Source organism: Quercus robur, chromosome 2 (assembly GCF_932294415.1).
Source record: "Quercus robur chromosome 2, dhQueRobu3.1, whole genome shotgun sequence".
In the NCBI taxonomy this organism is placed as follows: Eukaryota; Viridiplantae; Streptophyta; class Magnoliopsida; order Fagales; family Fagaceae; genus Quercus; species Quercus robur.
Window position 1 is genome coordinate 89,010,408 of NC_065535.1, and position 22,649 is coordinate 89,033,056.

Below are 22,649 nucleotides of genomic sequence, written 5' to 3' on the forward strand. Positions count from 1 at the left end.
AAATATATCTCTCTCTTATTTATTTTCTTTACATTCTTCTATTTATTAATGTTCTAAAAATGTTTTATAGTATGCTTTTATCTTGCAGTCTATTTTCTACATTTTAGAAAGAAAAAAAAAAATTGTTGTAAGGGGGGAATATGGTAATTGCAGTTTTTTTAATTTTCCTGGCCAAAAAACAAAATTGTCCTTTTTAGGTGTACTCAAAATAAAAATAAAAAAACTGTTGCCTTGTGGATTTTCTATATTTTGTTCCACTTTAATTATTATTAAACTTTAGGGTTTTGATTCTCTCACATGTACTAAAAAAAATACCATGGTCTTGAGGATTTTCTATAGAAATATGTTTTTTTCCACTTTTGAGTATTACGCTTCAAGGTTTTATTGTCGCACACTATTTCACATTATCTTTTTCACATTTACTTTTATGTATTAAAATGTGACATAACTACATCAATTAAGAATAAATGTGTAAAATAGTGTGAAATAATATCATTTAACCTTTTTTTTCTTTTTCTTTTTTTTACGTTAGATTTAGAATTCCCTTACTTTTATTATTATACTTTATGGCAACAAAAATGTTGGTCGAATGTAATTGTTTCTTTGCCCTTTTTTTAATAGATTTGAATTCAAGAAATTCTTGTTTTATAAAAACACATTCAATGTCTAGCTCATTATTGGTTCTTCCTTCTTAGTCTGAGTTCAAAACCAATTTAATTACCCAAAAAAAAAAAGTTTCTCCAAAACTAACACTATTATTTCTACTGGACATTTCATCAAACATTTGCCAATCCCAACTTGATATGAGGCCAATTTGTTAGCAATAAATAATAATATGTCTGCATTAATGATTAATCTAAGGCCTAGATGAAAGACCAAGGAGATATATCATGGACTCGGCCAAGAAATCCCATTCTTTGTAATAGATTGGGTACTAATGTCGGCCAGGCTAATTGGGACATATTTAATAACCTTGCAACCAAACAACTCAAAGCCCGTGCAAATTACCTTATAAAAACTTTGCTGCCTTTCCAAAAGATTCAAAATCCCTTGCTTCTCTAAATATTCCAAAAGATTCAAATTACCTTAGCTAAAGGGTCCATTTGGTTGGAGGTAGAATAGGAAGGATAGAGAAAAAAGGAGAGAAAAGTGGAAAGATATGTTTTTAGTGGGTGTTTGGTTGGAAGGAGGAGAGAGAAAAGTTTGGTGGGGTCCGAGTGTTTTCTTCCCAGGCTCACCAAAATGTTTTCTACCCGCATTGGGGAGAAAACAGGAGAGAAAATGTTTGGACCAAAAACACCCCTCTACGAACATGCTAGGTTTTCTCTATTGTTCATAGTTTCTGCATTTTTTTTTTCTTTCCTTTGCTTTCTTTTCCGCTTTGTCAGTTTTTTTATACACATTTTGTCATTCTTTTTTTGTTACATGTCAACTATTTCCTCTTTTTTTTTTTTTTAATTTCCTTCTTTGGTTTTTTTATCCTTTTCCTTTTCCTTTTATTTTATTTTTTTTTTTGAATTTCCTTCTTTAGTTTTTTTGTCCTTTTCTACACTTTTCATTCAGTTGGTGTTTTTTTTTTTTTTTTTTGGTTAATCTGTATTTTTTTTTCTAACTTGTTACTTTTTATTTATTTATTAAAGTCATGAAAGTAAATTTATACAAACTATATTTTTTATCTCTCCACTTTTCTACTTTCAAACCAAACACCATAAGATAAAACTAAAAAATTTTCTATTATCTTCCCATTTTCTATCCCCCTACTTTTCCACCCCACTAGACCCTAAATTCTGCATTGCCAAATTCCCATGGCTGTCATCAAGGGCAGCCATAGCAAGCCACTACAACCCACCATCACATTTGCTTTTTTGGGCTAGTCACTTCTTGCTCAACTCCAACTCAAGGCCAAAACCCTAAGCTCCATCACCATTAAAAGCAACAAAGCACATCGGCAATGCCACCATAGGTGGCTGCCAGTCCTCCTCTTCTCTCTCTCTCTCTCTCTCTCTCTCTCATTTGCTTAGGTTGATATTTGGTTTGATTTGTCCAATGGGTGTGGTAATTGCTGAGTTTTTGTTGATTTTTGGTTTGATTCGTGCTGTGGGTGTGATGATTTCCGTGGTGGGTGAGGTAGTTGCTTTGTCATGGGTGATTTGGATTTAGATTGGTTTTTGGTTTTTTTTTTTTTTTTTTTTTTTTGGATTGAATTTAGTAGTGTTGGAAATTTTGGGTTAAAAGGGTTTTGGTCTTCAAGGGGACACTGTAGACGTTTCCAACGAGGGAGAGAGGATTTCGTTGGTTATGTGGTGGAGCTTGGAGAAGTAGTGAGGGAAGGAGAGGAGGAATGAAGGTTGAAGTGTGAGATTTGACAGTGGTTGGTTTGGGTCTTTTTTCTAATCCTACAAATGATGAAAAATGGACCTAATGCCGTTTGGTGATTGTGTATAAATTGTTCACGTGTTGTTATGTAATTGGGAACCTAATATAAGATACTGTACCTAAATTTTGCCCATACTAAAAAATATTTATCCATTATATTTTTGTTTGCCCACATGGATAAATTGTTAGTTCTCATTTATCTTGTTCGATGTGAAAAAATTTTACCAGTTGAATTAACTAAAAACACCAATTATATCATCACTAACCAAAAGGAATAGTGATTTCTCTCATTTGTCGAAGAATCTTTGGCAATAATGCCAAATTCTGTGTTATACAAGAGTTTTTTTTTTTGTTAAGAAATAAAAATTAAAAATTGAGCAAATGACAAATTAAGAAACCAAAACACAAACAAACCAGCAGAACATTTTAACCATATGCAAGGGCTGAGGCTCCAAAAGTGACATTAATAGGCCCAATAAGTAGCCAAGTTATGGGCTGCAGAAGTGAAAATCAAATTGGGCTGATAATTCTTGGACCTCAAGAGTTTAAAAAATATGTCTTATTACAATTCATAGGCCCAACCTCGCATATTCAACAGAGTACAGATCTGCATGGGCCGTTTACAGCAACATTCTTATTATTATATATCTAATGGATGAGTCAGGGGCTCAAGGGCCAAGGCTGCCGTTTTTTTTTTTTTTTTTTTTTTTTTTTTTTTTTTTTTTTTTGAGAAGAGTCAAGGCTACCTGAGCTGGCTAATAGCGCTACACACCTTCGTGGTTACCAACTATACATTTGGGAGTTCAGGTAGTATTGGGTATTTTTGTCAGATAAGGGACACATCATTCAGTCTCCCCTAAACTAAAAAAATTTATTATTATCTTGATTAGACAATAAAGAACAATAATAACAAACAAAGGAATGTATGTTCAAATTCTATTGTATAATAATAATTGGACAAAAATTATCTTAAGTTTTCCTCTTAAGATTTTGCCAAATGGCTACTTAACTTAAAAAATACACTTTCATCTATGAGAAAAAAAACTACATGGCAGAATCTTAAGAGACAAACCTAAGGAACAATATCTAAATACTGTACTTAAGTCTTGCTCATAATAATATATATAATAATAAGGGTAGGGTTCAAATTACACCTGGTATAATTTTAAGCAATATTACACTACCCAATAACTTGTAATAGAATTCATATTTTGAAAATCCCACATTTGAATTATATGTTCTATATATTCTTAATATTCATGTTAATTGAATATTATTTACCATATAATCTATAAACTCATCTTTTATACATTAATTTTAATGTCAAATAATCAATTCATAATACTCGTAGTAAAATCCAGAATATGAATACCGCAGTAAGATCACAAATCATCGCTACTGTTTAATGTTTCCTTGCATAAGCAAGGTTACAACTAGCAAATACTTTATCGCGGTTGATGTTGGATCCACCCCTTAATCAGCATTTAGTAGTGTTATACTTTTTTATTTAAGCAGATGATATTTCAACAACAAAAATTATTGTTTTCACACCCCATTTCACTTGAAATGATATTTCTTGGTCTGCTATTTCTTTTTTCTTTTTTATTTTTCCTTTTTTTCTGAATAGAAAAATGTTTACTTAACAACAAAAGCTAGGCAATACAAAGAGTCTCTTCGAAAATTACATCAAGCAGAATAGAAGGCGAAGATGAGGGATGAAATCAGGATTAAGCTTGCTTTAAATTTAATATCCAATACTAAATTAGCCAATCTCCATGTCCATGGAATAGTGACATCTAGGGAGGTGAGATACTGAATAATATAGACTTTACAGTCACTCTCCTTGGAACAGCACGAGAGAAAAGGAGATGTTGAAACAATACTTTTCGCATTTGTAACATTTTTAAATATTTAAGTAAGGTATGTGGTGAATTTGCAAAAACAATTCTACCTTTTAGCATTAAATAATACTTAGGGTTAGAGACAACCTAGAACTGGTGATAAGTTGTTTCTATTCAAATAATTCACTGTAACTATGTTAGAGACTTTTTGTATGATGTTGTTGAGCTACGAAGGAGGATGATGGTCCATCTCCATCTGTTTATATAGCATCAATTGTTGCCGTTTCTCCATTTTCGTAAACTGATATAAATTTTCTCTGTACTTGCCTTTTCTCTCTCAGTTTTGTTTTATCTGTTAATTTGTTGCTAAAATCATTGGTTATTTTGTTATTTATAGTTTTTATCCGTAAGGGTTTGTTTGGAATTCGCTTATTTTGCTGAAACTGAAAAGTGCAATAGAAGTCATGAATAGTAGCAAAAATAATTTAAATAGTAAAATAAATTTGCAAAATTAATCATGTCAAACGGACACTAAGTCAAAGCATAGTTGGTTTGATCAACCCATCAAGTTCTCACCTAATTTATTATATCCCTTGTATATACTATTTTCATCAATAAAAATCTGAAGTACTCTTCTTCTTCTTTTTAGTTGTTTTTATTGCATAGACGTTTGAATGATTTTTCTTTAGAATTAAAGTCTTCACCAATTTTAAAGTAACAAAGAGATGTCAATTATTCATTGTTCACTTGATCCAAATGGTCAATTAAGTAGAGGTTTTCCAATCGTAATTACGCATTCTCTAAGGATCTGTTTGCTTGGAGATATGAAAAAATGGAATGATAGAAAATGGAGAGGGGAATGGAAAAATTGAAAGATATAAAATATTTAAATTTCCTCTAATTGTGTTTGGTTGAGAGGATGGAAAAGTGTAGGAATTGAAAACTCTTTTATTTAGTTGAAAAGAAAAATAAAATTATAGAAAATAAAATTTGTAGAAATTTACTATTATGTCCCTATTATATCAAACAAAAGGTAACATATTATATTTCTATTAAAAATTTGTGAATGAATGAATACTTCATTAAAAAAAAAGACACAAGAAGTTCAAGAACCAAAACTATTTTCTTTAAAAAAAGAGGCCAACTTCTTAAACATAGCTAGGTGAATAGCAAAGAAGAAAGGACAAAAATTTGTTCAAAATAAAGGGGCAATTTTATCAAAAATGCCTAAAACTTGTGCTCCTCTTCTCATTTTTTCCACATTTTGGAGAGATGAAGTTTTGGTAGGTTCACTTCAGAAAGAAAACAGTCAAGCCCTACTATTTTTTTTTTTTTTTTTTTTTTTGTCTCCCTCTTCCAACTAAACACCCTATTCCATCAAATTTTCCTCTTATTTCTCACTTACATTAATTTATTCCAAAAATCACTCCATCCAAACATAGCATAAACCTCAAATAACAAGTGAAGGCATCGACCCGAATGTGAAGAAACTATTTCTTCCATTCCAAAGAAGATATGAAAAAAGAGATCACGAGAAAGGTGGAGCCTTATTCAAAAGTTAATATTAGAACCATTTATTCATGTGCCTATCACTCACAAGTAGGATAGGCTCTTAAGGTTTAGGTTTCTGCAAAAGGACGTGGACAAATGTACATGTGACACACAATATGGTATTAAAAGTAAAGTATTGGAAAAGATTTTCCCATACAACGTGGTCCCATCATAACAAAATCATCTCTTTATTCTTTCCTTTTCTTTTTTAACTAATCATCTTTTTCCTTCAACTTTTATTTTCTTTTTTCTTTTTTTCCTTCCATCAGTCAGAAAAAACACATTAAATTTTACATTTTTACTACGAAGGTTGGTGGTCAAAAAGATAAAAGTAGTAGTTGGCATTGGTTATTGGTATAATAGCCTTTTGGTCCCCCTCGCACAACAATTCTTTTATTTGCCCCACCTTCTTGCCTAATAGGTATAAGAGATATATATATATATATATATATATATATAATTTTTTTTTTTTTGGCAACAAAGAAGGAAATTTGATTGTAGTATTTTTAGGATGAACGAGAATATGAGATAGCCCATCATGATACTCACACGTCGTATGGTAGCAAAATGTTGATCAAACAGTCCAGATGAACTCTGTGCATGATGGCTCTGATTGATATATGGGTGGGCTGAGGTTTGTGAACTAACTTCTATTTGCTGATCTATTAAATGGGCCCAAATAGGCTAGGCATTATTTGTGTGAAACCCAAACCCAAACCCAGTTTCAAGTTTCAACTAGCCAAAAATTAAGTGTTGCACATAATCAAACCATTTATGAAAGGTAATACTTAGCGACAATTTAGATTGAAAAAAGGAATCGTCAATTTTACTGGGAAAAGTCTCCCTCTCTTAAACTGTTGTATTTTTAGTGTAGGCGAGATTCAAATTTAAATTTCAAATCTCTTGCACAACTAGGATTTAATTAGCTAAATCTCCACAACAGCCTTTGTCCTTACAGTAATTTACCCTAAAACCAAAAGAATTATGCAATCCAAAACAGGCTATATAAAAGCGACACACTAGTATAACATAACATGCATTTGAGCTGTCATCAACTTGGCTATTTTTGGACTGGGTCTGGTGCCACTATCAGTCCGCACACTAGTTTTAAAAGTGTTCTTTCTCCATTTTGGCTACTAGCTAGCTAATGTACATGTTTCTTATTTTGGTCATTTTTGTAATGAACATTCAGCATCACAAACCTTATCCTAAGTTCGTAACATATAGTCAGGGCCAGCCCTAGGCCACTTAGGCCACCGCCTAGGTCCCTACTAGAGGAAGGCCAAATTTTAGGGGAAAATTTGATATATTTATAAATTAAAAAAAAAAAAGTTTTATATTTTTCCTCTACTTTTAAGAAATCCCAGATAATTGAGTAATGTTAGAGATAACACAATTTTAAATACATGGGTCTTACAAAATAAAGTAATGCTACAGTTACAAATTGTTGTTAATAGCCAACTTCTTACTGATTCTCTTCTAGACCCACTGATAACATCACTTTTTTATTTATCTATAATCATTTACCACATTATCTGTAGGGACACGATTATTTAACGGCCCAAGAATAACGTTGGACTCATACATAAAAGATCCCTCACAATATGATTTGTAGAGAGTGGGCTTAAAAGGCTTGCCTTTGATCACTGGGTAACGGTCTAGTCCTGATTTTAGCGTAGGGGGGGGGGTTCATGTAGAAGTGGGTTTGGCCTGAACATCCAAGCCCTACAACGATGTAACCTGAAGGGTTTGACTCCTCGGACTCAGTCTGAGGAGCATCAAGTTCTTCCCATTCTTCCCCTCTTTTTCCGCCTCCCCCCCTTTTCTTTGGCTTTAGTTTCCTTTTATACTCGTATTCCTCCCCCTCTTTAGGGTCCACGTGTAGATTTAGATTTATGGTGCTGATACTTGTCCCATCAGCCCCTCCCTAAAGTCGTTGGGAGTGGTTGTAAAGGCTAGAAAGTAGGGTTCAGTTAGTTGCAGAACATTTAATGCATTGGCAGCAGCTTTTTCTTAGATATTTTCATGCTTCTTTTTGTCATTTTCTTTCTTAATACTTATCCTCTTTCGTGGAGTGGTCCGATGCGTCACTTTCTGATGACTGACCGTCTCCTTTCTCCTCGGCCTGGCCCGTCCGAGGAGGAGTTCTTCCTTGGGCTGGGCCCTTGGGTCTTTTTTGAGGCTTTCACTATGCGTTCTCGGCAACAAGTCTCCTCGGCTTAGGCCTTGGGCCCCGATGTAGAGCGGGCTTGGGCCATGAATTCTCAGGCCTCACATTATCAATTTGTAAAAAATTTTGTAAAATAATTTGTATCTCTAGCATTTTCCTCTTACAAATATATATTTCACTAATCATAAGAAATAATTCAAATAGAAAAATGTTAGAAATATTATTAATTTTACTTGAAAACTTTACAAATTAATGTGACAATTAATATGATATGTGGACATCAATAACTATTAAATGCATTTTTGAATTATTTTTTTGTGATTAGTAATACATCTTTATAAGTCTCATGTTATAAAATTTATAATATCCCTAACATCATTCATTCAAATGCTTGTTTATTATCTTCTTGAGGTGTCATTAATCACATTCATTTCTACATGGTTTGAAAGATTTTTTTAGTAAAATTTGTTATAATTTTGTTGGGCGTTCCTGCGTATAGTGTAGCTTTTGTAGCGCATTGATTCACAGCCAAGCCTTGCCGTAGATGGAGTTTGAGAAACTGAATCTAGCCAAGCCTTTTGGGCCCGTCCGTTGAAACTGGGCACAGGTTTATTGGAGACACTTGTTGATATTATGGTGGACTGTCAAATGTATCACTAGCACTGAATGGTGTGTGGCACTCCTTGTAGTTTTGGCAAATATGGGGGTTAATTCATGTTTATTCAATCAATGTTCTGAGATTTACATTTTTTTTTTTTTGAAAAGTGAGATATACATAAATGTGGGTGGATAAAGTGACAAATCTAATCCTGACCTGCTTTTCTCATTAAAGGCTATGAATTGAAAACCTCACCTTCTTTGTGATTCTATTATCATGCTTCCCATCATATTCAAAAGCTTTTGATGTGATTTTCTTTAGGAGAAATTCTTTAATTAACACAAACACCCCCCTCTCCCCCCCCCCCCCCCCCCCCCCCCAAAAAAAAAAGAGTGAAATTTGATTTTCCATGTGAAAATATTAAATATGACATTTTAACTAACAATTTAAGGCATGGATTTGTTTTAGTTATAAGACTCTCTCTCTCGCTAGCTAGCACTTCATTCTCAGTTAGTCACTAATGAAACTTCTAAACATCAATCTGCAAAGCTTAATGCACAAGCTTCAGTTTTCATCTAGCTAGGTAACACAACAGTAAGTTACGGGTTGATTAAGTAGCTAACTTAGTACTTTCTCTCTCTCTCTCTCTCTCTCTCTCTCTCTGTGCTTAGCATAAGAGAAAAAAAGTATCTCTCTCTTCCTCTAACAAGAGCACGAGTTTGTTCATACACAGTACTATCTTGTAGATGAGTATTGTACACATTTATCTTCTAAAACTGCCAATGTTTCAGTCACACCAACAAAAGCAGAACTTTCATATTCTGAAGATCTGGGTCGAAAACGATTTGATATCTTTGCACCCTTTTTTCTTCTCTATAAACTGAGACATTTCTAAATTCGTCTTCTTAGCCTTTCCCTCTCCAGTGCTTCTTTTTGTTTAAATTTGGAACACAACAAAAGCTCCTTTGCTAGAGACACCATGACACCCATCATTCTTGCGTGAGATATCTCGGACTTTCACATCCCTTTACATTCTTTATTATTTTCTCTCTCTCTCTCTCTCTCTCTCTCTTCTTAAGTTTGTGATATGGTAGTAAAATTCTTTTGGTGTGTGTTTTATTTTACAGATAAAAAGAGCTTTAATCAGGACCCTTGGCTTGATTCGATCTTTGTCTTGGGTGAGCTGCCCAACTTTCTCTTCAGGTTCTCAAACTTTACTCCTTTTTTTTTCTTTTTTTTTTACTGTAAAAATTCATTGCTCTTTCTTTGACTTTTCCTCCGACATTCTGTTTTCTGTTGGTTTTTTTTTTTTTTTTTCTATGATAAAATCATTCTCTGTTGTGTTTAGTCTCTATAACCTGTATTTTGAGCTCAAAAAATCATGTTACATAGCATATAATATTCACCTTACTCCCTCAGCCGTACACGTGGCAAACAATCTTGATTAGTTATATGGTGCGGTGTAGCTGGCAAATGTAATCACACGTGTAAGATGAGTTCCGCACTTGTGGAGTCCGCCATTTACCTTTAGACCTTTATATATATATATATATATTAGTTTTGTAATCAAATTATTATACCTTTATATGTTTTTTTTTTTTTTTTTGAGAAACTACCTTTATATGTTTAGAATGAGATACACAATCTTTTTAATGAAAGCATAGCAATCATGTGCAGTTTTAACCAAAAAAAAAAAAGCAATCATGTGCAGTGTCATTGTGCAAGTTTGCACATCACTTATTAGATTGACCACAATGCCCCTCGCTTATATTCAATCAGCATAACATCTTTAAAGGACATTGTTGTCAACTTCCTTTTATTATTTATTATTTGTTAGCTTCACGTTTTCTTTTTTATAAATACAACAATATTTCAAATCATTTTGGTTGGATTCAATTATTCTTTTTCATCAAATCAAAACAACAATTATTTTTTATTGCGGCAAGAATTGTACCTGTAATCTTTTTAAAAACTTTACCGACTCAATTATTCTTTAAAGGACATTGTTGTCAACTTTCTTTTATTATTTATTATTTGTTAGCTTCACGTTTTCTTTTTTTAAAAATACAACAATATTTCAAATCTTTAAAGTTGAATTCAATTATTCTTTGTCATCAAATTAAAATAACAATTATTTTTTATTGCGGCCAAGGATTGTGCCTGGGACCTTTTTAAAAACTTTACCGACTCACTTTTGTTGGCAACTTTTTTTTTTTTTAACTTCTCTTGGACGAGGCACACTTGTTCATCCATGCAAGTAAAATGAAGAGACCCATAAAGGGAAATTCACGTCACTTGTTATAGGCTGAAGCCACTTTTCTGTTAAATTGGATACGTGAAATCCGGGGTACTTTTACCATTGATTACCAAATGACCTAAATGCCCCCATTTGTTTCCAAAGTCCTTGTATGGGACCCACAATATTATAGTGCTTGCTAGTTATTATATTTGACTATAGTGTCGAACACATTTCTTGAACAAAGGGGCTTTTTTTTTTTTTTTTTAATTTTAATTTTTGTATGGTTTTAATATTTATACTGCTTTGCTTGGTCCTCACCCCCCCTAGAATCCACAAACGAATGTTAGGCCAAGAACCACTGTTAATGTAGGGTTTGGTGGCGGTCTCGATGAATTTAACCTCGGCTACTGTGCCTGTTTGGTCAGGAAGAGTCAGGCCTCAGTATTTTAAACTGCTATTAAAATAATGACTTTTTTTTGTTTTTTATATAAAATATTGGGTTTTTTTTTTTCATTTTTGAAGTAAGAATTTGAAAATTTTGAACATAGAAAAAGTTTGTCACAATCACAGTATATCACTAGTAGGACCCCAAATTGGAGAGAGAGGGTGTAAGTGGGAATTTAAAAAGTTGATAAAGGGTAGGCAAGGAAACAAGAATTGGACAGTGATTGCTTGCGCAAATCTAGCTAAAGCTAATCTGGGCTTCTTGGTCAAGCAAAGTGAAAGTGGGTTCGAGATATGAGGGGTTAAGTGAAACCAAGCAAAGCCATTTCCAAACCGTACATACTCATTTACTTGGCCTCATTATGTTTAGACAGACAGTCCCAGCGTGGGTCAGAAGACACTCCCACAAGGCAATCCTTCATGGCCTCAGCTTCTTACAACACACAACTATTTCTTCTACAAATTTTGCTTTCTTATGATAGGACAATAGAACCCATCACTCAAAGGGGGGGTCTGTTTCACAAAGGAAAGCAGAAACTAGAAGAAAAAAACGTACAATTCTATTCCCACCAATATCTTATATCCCATGTTTCACTAGTCCTTTACGCTTTACAATTCATGTTCATTTTGAGTTTTTTTGACCAAAATATGTGGCTACTCTCACTCACAATGTTCTATTTCAAGCTTCTTTTGAAAGATTTTGAAAAAAAAAACCCAACTTTTTTATTTATCTCATTTTGTATGTGTGTGTGCATTTGTATCGCTAGGCTTTGTGGTGAAGATCAGTGGCAACAGGAGCTGTGAAGAATGGAGAAGGCTGTGGTTGTCACAACTTGGAGAATGCTTGTGAAGCAAATGGGTTTCTTTGGCTTATGTGAAGGTTGGGCTGATTATGGAATAAACCCCATTTTCAAAGTCCAATCTTTGCAACTCGCTCTGCTCTTTCTCTTCTGCTTTGCCTTTTGATGATGGTGTTGGTGGTGGTGATATTGGCGGGACGGCTCAATCTCTTAATTTTATGATATAATTTTTATTTCTTTTTCTTTTTCTTTTTATCATGATGTTGTCCATATTGAAAGTTTATGCAAATGCTCTTTCTAATGACACTAACTTGCCCCTTTGGTTTTGCATTTGTGCCTTACTGCTTCTTGAAGAAAACCCCAATATTCCTTCATAAAGCAAAGAAAGAAAAAGCAGCAGATGATAGATTTTATGCAGTAAATATGGGGCAGACAACTCTGTTTAGGAGTTGGTGAGTACTGAGTAAAGCTTTTAATTTTTTGGGGTCCATTAATCTGCAGAGCATTCAATGTTACAGCACTGTTTCATTATCAATTACAAAATTTTCTGTCAGTCTTTTGCTTCTGTCTCTTTACAATGTATTTTTTTGTTGTCTCTTGGAATTGATAGCTAGCATTAAATTCTACTAGGTACTTTCATTGTCATTATGTATCATACTTGTGAAGCAAAAAAGTTATCCTTGAGGATTTCCTTTTCAACGATAAGAATAAGATGTTGAATTCTATTCTTAATTTTGGTTTCAATTTGAACTGGTTTGTAATGTTCTTTTAGATCTATGATTTTGGGGTATTGACTAGTGGGCGTATTTGAGGTGACAATGCAAGAACCATAGGGTCCAGTTATTAACACTGAAACTGCCGGTCTAGGTGTCCTAGAGTTTGCGCACTAACATAGAGAGAGGCATTTTGGATAGAATAGCAAAAAAGACCGAGTAAGAAAACAGAAGCAAAGACAAAGAAAGTTGAGGGTTTGAGTGATGGAAGGCCCTCATAGTCCATGGAAGTGTCCTATCAATTGTGTGCACTGCAATCTGGCTTCTCTCCTTCTGCTTTTGGTTTTTGTATGCATGTGAAAACCTGGCTTTTTGTTTATTTTAGCAGCTTATATACAGACTATTATTTTCAAAAGTTCTGATATATATCTTTTGTGGGTCCTGGAAATGATACTAATTTCGAGGAAAGTGGAGTTTGGGTGAATACAAGGATAATCCTTAGATTTGGCATTTGTGATTTGTGATGGAAATTCAATTACCATTTGGTGAAATTTCATTTCCACCCTTTTTCTTCTTTGATATTGTGGCTCTAAAAAGTTGGACAAGTTTTCTTTCAGCCAGAGCTCCAGTGTGTCTGGATTGTGTTTTCGTTTTTTTTTTTTTTTTTGTTCCAAGGATTGTGGAGCTCGTAAGTCGTAATTGATATTCGTATACCATAGTCTATACCTTTATTTTCGTGGATTCTGCACATTTTCGTCCCAAAATGTATGAGGTTTTTTTTTTTTTTTTAGATAAATAAAGTTGCAATGTGATACTCTTCAGCTCTCACTGGAGTATCAGTCTGATATTTTTCTCCAAATATTTGTATGGGAATGGCCACGTATGCCTACGTTTTCGAGTAACAAACTCTTGTCAAGAACCACCCTCACTCTACCTCTTGTCAAGAACCACCCTCACTCTACCGAGAAAATTTATCATGTATCCGATGTATATTCACCCTCTCACATGGGGTAAATCCTAGAGTATTTCAGGTATATTCACCCTCTCACATGGGGTAAATCCTAGAGTATTTCAGTCATGTATGAGATGTGTATTTACCCTTTCACATGAGATGAATCTTAAGAGTATTTCATACTTTGCTCTAAAGATTTGTTGGAGAATGCCCACGTTTTCAGATAACAAACTCTTGTCAAGTTCCATTCTCACTCCATTGAGAACCTATCATGATCCAATACATGAAATGGTGGATACGTGTAATTCCACCTCGACCCTACCACAATTATTAAACCTCTCATCCATTGCATAGGTGATACCTAACAAGCATGTACACACACTGCACAGAATTTTCCAATTTATATTCTTTGGAATTTTTCTGTTTTTCTCGTAGCCTTGCTTCCTTTATTTTTGTTAAAAACATTTTCAAGGAAAACTACTTATTTTTTTGGTGATTAGTTGTGGTCTAAAAAAATTTTCAAAAACATTTCATGGTGGTGTTTTGAGGACATAAAGCATTTTCAACCTTGAAGAGTGTTTAACTTTAGTCATCAGAAAATGATTTTAGTTTGACCAAGTTTTCTAGTCGGCTCCAAAAATTGAAAAATACCTTTAAGTTGAAACAAGCGCCTTAAATACTTTCTTGGTTGTATGTTTTAATAGATAACATATTAGATTGTAAAATAAACTAGTTTATATAGCGGTGGAGAAGAAATGATTCGTACCTCACCATTCTGGCCACTATTTTGGCCTCCTCAAAGTTCTACTTCGAGTCTCTTTTAAGATTAAAAGTTTGGTAACCTAGTTTCCAATGATGATAAACATATGAGAATAGAAATTAGTACTATAAAGAATGTAAGAAGTCGTAATAGAATAACTTTTTAAAGAATAATAATAATAATTATTATACAAAGTATAACCCAAGGCCTAAGTTAGCCAAGGAAACAAATTTCACAATAGTGCAGGAAAATAACTTAAGCAAGACCCTACACAAAATGCAGTTAAAGGACTTAGAGCAGCCTATACTTGTGACAACATCAACCTCTGGTACGCCAACAGTCCATATGCCCCACTTAAAATTGATTTGGGGTGAACTTGTCTGTGCCCAAAGTAAAACTTGTTACGAGCGTTCCAAATCGACCACGCCAAGGTAGCCCATCGCTCGAGGCTATAAGTGATTGAAAAAAAAAACTATTAAATTGATTGAACCATTGAGGAAAATTGTTAGAGATCATTTAGTAAGAAATAGTTATTACTCACTTGTAAAGAATAACTATTCCCTAAAAGGAAAACACAGCTAAACAACATAATAGTTGCTCCACCACCAAATATGTGAACATAAAGGCTCTCACAAACGTCCACTTCTTTGGATAGGGAATTGTTTTCCAAGTTTTTGTTTACATGAAAATGTGGCATTTTTCACCTAGCAAAATTCCCAACTTTTGTCCACTGGTTCGTGTATTTCCTCTTATTTGCAAATTTTAGATCTTAATTTAATTCAGTCGTCTAGTCCATCTCAGAACTTAATGACAAGTTTTCACATGTCTTTTCGTGCTACTGTTGTCAGTAATTTTAGACCTATCTTTTATGTTAATAAAAGCCATATTTTCTTTTCAGTAAATAGACTAACCATCTCCAGAATGATAATATAAACCTAAAACAGCAGATATTTGCATGTCATGCACCAGTCAGAAACAGAAGCCAGTTACAGTTAAGGTAGCTTGTCTACTTCAATTGTAATTCTAGAAATTGCAAAACTTTAGCTACTGATATAAAGTGAGGCTTACACCTAAACAGAAAAAGGAAATACAGTAAGGCCAAAACCAGGAGATAAAAACAAGGGAAAGAGATAAATCAATAAATCAATAATCTTTAATTAAAAAAAAAAAAAAAGCCTTTGGAAACATCTAATATAAGAGAGTGAAAACCATTCCTGCTGTGTCCAAGAGTCTGCTTCAAAGTACAAATAAGGGAAAACAAAAATCACCACCATACACTTGCCAGTCATAGACAAGTGAAATTAAATCTTCATTTTGGATATGCAAATTTCCAATCAACAATAATACTGGACAGAACCTCATGACAAGTAGAAGGAAGGGAAAAAAAAAAATTTCAACATTTTCTTTCAAGAACAAAAAATCAAAAGCACTATTCCTATTACTCAGAAACAATAGGTAAACGAGTATAAAAAAAATGATACTACACAAACGATAAGAATCATGCTGAATTTAGCCACAAAGCTCAAAGTAAATTAATGTCAAGCAACTTAAGCTTGCAAGAGGTAATTGGCCTACTGCTCTACAGAAAATACACCATGCCAAAAAAAAAAAACGAAAGAATGAATCAATACTAAAATATAGTTAGAGGATAAATTATAAAATAAAAAGAAGGATGTAGAGTGTTTTGTAGAAAAAGAGAGTTTTTGAACAGGTAATTTAGTCAAGGATAGAAAAGCAGATGTAAATACTCTTACAATTGATTGATTGTAAGATTGATTAAATCAACTCTATCTTTCACCAACACAAAAGCCAGAAAGAATGCATGGCCACAAACACATGATATGACTACTAGCTACCAAGACAACAATCGTATTCTGATGTATATTTCAATTCAGCTCCAAAAATTAACTATCTAAGAAGTCCCATGCCACATATAAAAGGAAACATTCACTCAAATACATGCTTATACATCTGCCTTGTCACTTGCATCAGCTAGGACTTCATCTCCGATAGGGAGAGACAGCTTACATATCATAGTTTAGTTCATGCTTTTTACAGTGGCCAACATCAATAATCAATCACAGGAAAAATATTTTAGCACTCCTCAAGGAGCCTAAAATTACGTTTAAGCTCCTCATATAAAGTTAAAAACAATAAGATTCTGCTCTAAGATGCAATTATCATAGATTGGTGCAAACGCTTGAAACGAGTGGGAAAATGTTCATTGATTTTTTTTGGGGAGTTGGGGGGTGGGGGGGGGGGGGGGGGTGGTGTTGTTTCAAATCTGGTGCCATGCAATAGTGAACTAATAACTGAGATTGAAACTTAAAAAATCACTTTTAATCTCAACACTTGAATCAGAAATTTTTTGATTTTTTCACCTTCCTAACTTACATCTCAAAAACACACAGTAATTACAAATAATTGCACAAGATCTAAATCCAAATTGGGGAATGCATGCCTAGTACCTATTCTATAGGGTAGAATTAACCTACCCTATATAACTCTAGCAAATCAGACAAAGGATAAAAATCTGAACTAGAAGGAAGGTCAGGCCCAGTTTCTTCAGAATCTCGAAAGGCATTAAACGTTAAAAATCCTAATTTCCAAATGAAAGAGAATGTCTATAATAATATAGAGGCCACCCAATAAATATAGTCTTATAAGCTCTAAGTAGAAATGCACTCAAGAATTCAAGAAGTTACATTGGAGCTTGAAATAAAGCATCCAAAATATACTTGAGAGGCAATTGTAAAGGCACAAACATTTGAGGCTTTTGAGCCAGCATACAGTTAATCAGCAGCAAGGGAAAGGAAAACAGGAGGAATACATGTGATAGGAACAACCATTAGAAAATCTCTCAGCACAAAACATTGAGTTTCCTTGTAAGAGTATATGGTGTAACAAGGCTCTAAAATTTGGCAGGTTACAATTTTATTGGTAGACTTATCTTGCATGTGCATATTTTGTTGCATGAGCTGAAATCCATGTTTTTGATATCATTGTCGGAGTGATTGCACTCTTGGGACTAGTGATTGATACACATTTGATTTTAGACTTTATATGGTTTCTGGAGTTTAATTCTTTTAAAAATGTAATTTTCCAGAGAGCTTTATATAAATCCATCAGTCGCACATTCAAGAAGTGTAGTTTTGCTAATCTTTTTTGGACCAGGTTAGGTATAAGTCTTGCTTGCTCATCCTTTTAGGCTTGACATCTTAGGTTGCCTTGAGTTGAATTGTGAGTCAACTGAGTATCATCATAGGCATTGACTTCCTTAAAGAGCTGTTATGCACAGAAACCTCAAGGTATTCTAAGAGTGATGGGGTTTAAGGGATAAACTGGTTCTAGCAAATCAACTTGATTAAACAAATAGAAGTTGAACCCGGTGCAAAAGTTATGGATCTTCTCAAGTTTAATGCTGTTGTCAACAATTGTTGAATCTTTCAGTGTCCAGGAAGCTAATTGCTGTGTTGATGTTTTAGCCAACTATGGTTGTAACCGATGTGTAGACTGTTTACTTTCTAGCGAACACATTTCAGTGAGAAAAATAACAAGTTACACGAAGGACTAAAGTAGACCTGACCCATATTACTCCCATTATTGAGTGAAAATGCTTTATAAGAGGTAACAGAAAAACCAACTCAGTGATATTGATTTCAATGTTATTAAAAGTACTCATGGGAGTAATGCAGTGCATTTCATCTGAGAAAAACCAACTCAGAAAAATCACCATTTTTACATTTCATCTGAGAATTTGACTGTATATTATAGGTGAGGAAGTCAAGCAGCTCACAAGACACTTCATCACTAGGTAATCAAAATTGAAATCAATAGGGCAATGCAGTGCATAGATAGCAGAAGTATAAAGAAATGTATCTCATAAGTTTCCCCATCACAAAGTAGCAGAAGACTTGCCATGTGTGAATATAACAGAGGATGGAAAACAGAACAATAAGTTGGAAAATGAAGAAGAGAAATGGGAAAATTAGTGCTAGGACACAGAGTTAAACAACTGTGAGCTGGTTGACTTAAAAGTAAACCATGGCAAAAGAAGCAAATAGAGGGGAGAAGCTTGAATGTCAAGGTCAAGGAAGATTACAATACTTTCAACTAATTCAAATGAGTCATATTTAATGCAAGATTTTTTAAGTGTACACCAATTTACCCAGATGTCTCGCATGGCAACAACAACTGCAGCCAACACCCCACCATGCGCCACTAGATCCAAAAATTGTTTAAGAATCACATCTGCACACAATCTTAGACAATTCATGTAGGCATTCTGAAACAATCATTAACATACAATGGCAACAATTCATGCATATCATCTTTTATTTTTTAATTTTTTAATTTTTTTTTTTTTGTAAGTACAGCTTTTGCACCCATACAGAACTAAACTTACGGCTTTACCTCCGCCCATCATTCATTGGTGGAAATGATGAAATTAGGCCGAGAGACCAATTAAGTGGCAAAATTTATTAAAATTCCTACTCCAATTATAATATATAACAATCAAACAATAGTGAAACCGTAACTATAATCCACAAACTCAGTACAGTATCAATTTCACTAATACAAAATAGCACTTTTTGCAAAGTTCATAACAATAGCTCTGCGGCTCACTCAGTTCTCATAGTAACAGTAACCCTCTAGAGATGAATCTTAAGTAACAAAGCATCTTAATTAATTATCCCACATTATTGGTACAAAATCGAATATCCATAATCCCCACATGTATAGTGTGTGTATACATTATCTAAGAAAGATAAATAACAATGAAATAACAACAACAAATAGTCAATACTGAAATCACATTTGGCTTAAATCACCTGAAATCACTGCTCCACATTCTGCAAGTACCACTTATAGGTATCAATAAGGCCATCCCTAAGCGAAATCTTAGGGGTCCAACCCAATGCAGCAAGCTTCGAGCTATCCATGAGCTTCCTAGGAGTCCCGTCAGGCTTGGACTTGTCCCAAACAAGCTTCCCCTCGAACCCCACCACATCCTTCACCAGCTCAGCCAACTCCTTGATACTGACCTCCTTCCCACTCCCGACATTCATGTGCCCTAAGCCACTATAGCTCTCCATCATGAACACCACTGCGTCAGCCAGATCATCCACATGGAGGAACTCCCTCAAGGGACTCCCAGTCCCCCACACCACCACCTCCTTCAAACCTGTCACCTTCGCCTCGTGAAACCTCCTCATTAATGCAGGCAAGACATGGGAGTTCTCAGGGTGGAAATTGTCGTTGGGGCCATACAGATTGGTGGGCATACCCGAAATCGCATCCCAATTGTATTGAATACGATAGGCTTGGCACATTTTGATGCCAGCGATCTTAGCCACAGCATACCACTCGTTGGTGGGCTCTAATGGGCCAGTTAAGAGCGCATCTTCAGGGATAGGTTGGGGTGCAAATTTGGGGTAAATGCAAGAGGAGCCAAGGAAAAGGAGCTTGGAGACGCCATGGCGGTAAGAGGATTCAATGACATTGGTTTGGATCTGGAGGTTAATGCTGATGAAGTCGGCCGGGTACGTGTTGTTGGCATGGATGCCACCAACTTTGGCAGCTGCTAGGATGACAAATTGAGGCTTCTCGGTGGCAAAGAAAGATTCGACGTCATTTTGGTGGGTGAGGTCAAGTTCCAAATGGGTGCGAAGGACAAGGTTTGTGAAGCCCAGGTGGTGAAGCTTGTGGACTATGGCAGAGCCCACAAGTCCGCGGTGGCCTGCTACAAAGATCTTTGCCGATTTGTCAGAGAAAAAGGACAAGGCAGATCCTGCACAAAATTTTGAGGTTAGTGTTTTATGGACAAAGAAGGGGGGGGGGGGGGGGGGGATTAGGGTTAGAGTTTTGATGATTTGGGGGATAGGGAGTATTTGGATGGAGAGAAAATGTGAGGAAACAAATTGTGAGTTTCATATCTTAGTAAGTTGAAGTTTAGGTTGTTATGGTTTATCAAAAGTTTAGGTTTTTATGAGATATTATTCCAATTCTTCATTTCTTTTCTTACCTTACAATTTCTCAGTTATCAAATGCGCATACAAACATAGAGAGAGAGAGAGAGAGAGAGAGAGAGAGAGAGAGAGAGAGAGAGAGAGAGAGAGAGAGAGAGAGAGTACCGTTGGAAGGGTCACCCATGTTCACACTAAAGCTATGTCGCTGCCTTGTCTATGCTGGCCAATTAGAGTGACAAATATGATAGTTCTTTTGAGGAAAACTGAGCCTTACCCAGTCTATGCTGAGTGAAAGAAAATACCCTGCAAAATAAGTAGAGTACAAGTAAATCAGCAACAAAAAATTACAAAAACCCCAAAGACAAATTATAGCAGGATTGTGGGAGTATAACAGTTCAAGTAAATACTACTTTACAAGCATTATAAAACAGCAAAGTTGATTTCAATATATCAACAACAACCCAACATTTACATTTGTACCCCAAAATTAAAACAACAAAATCATCGTCATACCCCTAATAAACAACAAAACCCACAGCTAAAAGCATCTCTCTTTTGCTTTCAACTAAGTACTTACTATTCAAGACACAAATGACCAATTCCTATCTTTAAAAAAATAAAAAATAAAATCAACTTAACCACAAACCTAAAACAAGATGATCTGCTCAAGTCACCGTGTCTCAATTATTTGCCAACTATTTTTGAATGAGAACCATTATCGATCTGTATATATACTTCATATCTGTATAGGCAATATGCCCAAACATAATAAACTCCAACAAATTAATGCAATTGCAGGCTAACAATAAATAAAAATGATAAACACTGAGCCAAAAACACATTACATTATTTTATTTAACTATCATTGAAGGAGCAAGTAGAGTGGTTTATGAAAGTAGAGTTTTTTAGTGCAAGCTTTGATGAAAGTCCTTTACTGTGTCATATAAACAAGAATGGATTTTCCATTCAACACAATGCAAGTTAGTTGATATAGCCCAGAATTAGACAGCTTTACCATCATCAAAAGAATCCTTTAGTCAAATAAGATCCACTGGAGAGTTGGGTTTCTTTAACAAGTGGGAAAACCCAGATTTCAAATGATTCCACCAGTCAAACATGCACACACCAGACCGATGAAATTAGTTTGTAACAATTCTAAAAACTGTAACTCAAAAAACCAATAAATCATGCAGTAGAAACTAATAAAAAATAACAAAATTCTTATCTTCTAGGTCCAAACTAAGATGATCCAGACAGCAATTGAAAAATTAAAGACTTTATTTTTTGTGCCTATGAATGAAAACATTATTTGATAATTTAAGTCCAAGACAATTGAAGCAACTAACTCAGAAACATAAACAAATATGCAATGTAAACGAATTGTCCACACATCAAAGAATCTCAGCTCTGGGGACGAAATGAAGCAGACCCAGATTAGCAGTTAGCTAATGAATTCAATGTAGCTTAAAAAACTGACAAATCAGGAAATAGAAACCAACAAGAAAAAAAAAATAGACCCAGATCGAAATTCAGCAAATGTACAACAAAGAACACTCCAAAACCACTAAATCATAAAAAGAGAAGAAACCCATATGAAATAAACTAATGCAGGCTAGGAATCTTAGATCTCAGCTAAAATCCTTCATCAAATTAGCAAGAAGGAAAGAAAAAAAAAAGTGGAAATACAAGAATGGTGCATACGAGAGAGAAGTGTGTTCTGCTGTGGGCTGTGGTGCGGGCTTTGCGAAACCAGCAAGTCGGTGGGCAGGGTTTGCGAGACTGTGGAGACACCGCCGGGGAAAGCAGCGAGAGAGACGTTGAGAGAGGAGGGGGTTTCTGTGTCTCTGAATGAAAGAGAATAGTCTGAAAATGTCTAAATAAGTACAATCTTTTTAACAATTTGATTTTAATCTAAATTTTCAAGAATTAAAATGTAACAACTAAACAGGCTAACAGCTAAAATTTTTTATGGGATTGGTATCAAATAAAAATTTATGGGATTGGATTATATAAAATTTTGTTCATTTGGAAAAAAATTAAAAAAAAAATTAATCAAAACTTTTGAAAGCTAAATTTAAAAATTGAAATCTCATGCTAGCATTTTGGGCCACTCTTAATGAATTCTTCTATATAATAACCTTATTTGTCAAATAGTCTCAAGTCTAAAAAAAAAATCTAAAAATTGAAAATCCGTGGATATAGGCCTAATTTCCAACTAGAGGAAAGTAAATTGTTA

General features: G+C 34.4%; 1 protein-coding gene and 1 long non-coding RNA gene across 9 annotated transcripts; one reads left to right on the forward strand and one right to left on the reverse strand.

Moving 5' to 3' along the window:
- Positions 1–9,027: 9,027 nt before the first annotated feature.
- LOC126715692 (uncharacterized) lies at positions 9,028–12,572 on the forward strand. Of its 3 annotated transcripts, none has more exons than XR_007651897.1 (4): positions 9,028–9,119; positions 9,664–9,739; positions 11,590–11,771; positions 11,987–12,572. It is a non-coding gene; the product is annotated as an uncharacterized LOC126715692 (long non-coding RNA). The 3 variants fall into 3 exon arrangements; XR_007651896.1 differs by having other exon boundaries at positions 9,043–9,130; XR_007651895.1 differs by lacking the exon at positions 9,028–9,119 and adding an exon at positions 9,160–9,535.
- A 2,014-nt stretch (positions 12,573–14,586) lies between these two features.
- On the reverse strand, positions 14,587–22,315 carry LOC126715693 (GDP-L-fucose synthase 1-like). Of its 6 annotated transcripts, none has more exons than XR_007651899.1 (5): positions 22,115–22,315; positions 20,579–20,716; positions 19,277–20,235; positions 18,613–18,665; positions 14,587–14,893 (listed from the first exon to the last, which is right to left on the reverse strand). XR_007651899.1 is itself a non-coding variant. In XM_050416436.1 (4 exons), exons 2-3 carry the CDS (start codon positions 20,595–20,597, stop codon positions 19,283–19,285), a joined length of 972 nt encoding a protein of 323 aa, XP_050272393.1. In that variant the 5' UTR covers positions 20,598–20,716; positions 22,115–22,315; the 3' UTR covers positions 14,587–14,893; positions 19,277–19,282. The 6 variants fall into 6 exon arrangements, 4 of the variants coding, with proteins under 4 accessions (XP_050272393.1, XP_050272394.1, XP_050272391.1 ...); XR_007651898.1 differs by having other exon boundaries at positions 18,613–18,695; XM_050416436.1 differs by lacking the exon at positions 18,613–18,665.
- Between the last annotated feature and the right edge of the window lie 334 nt (positions 22,316–22,649).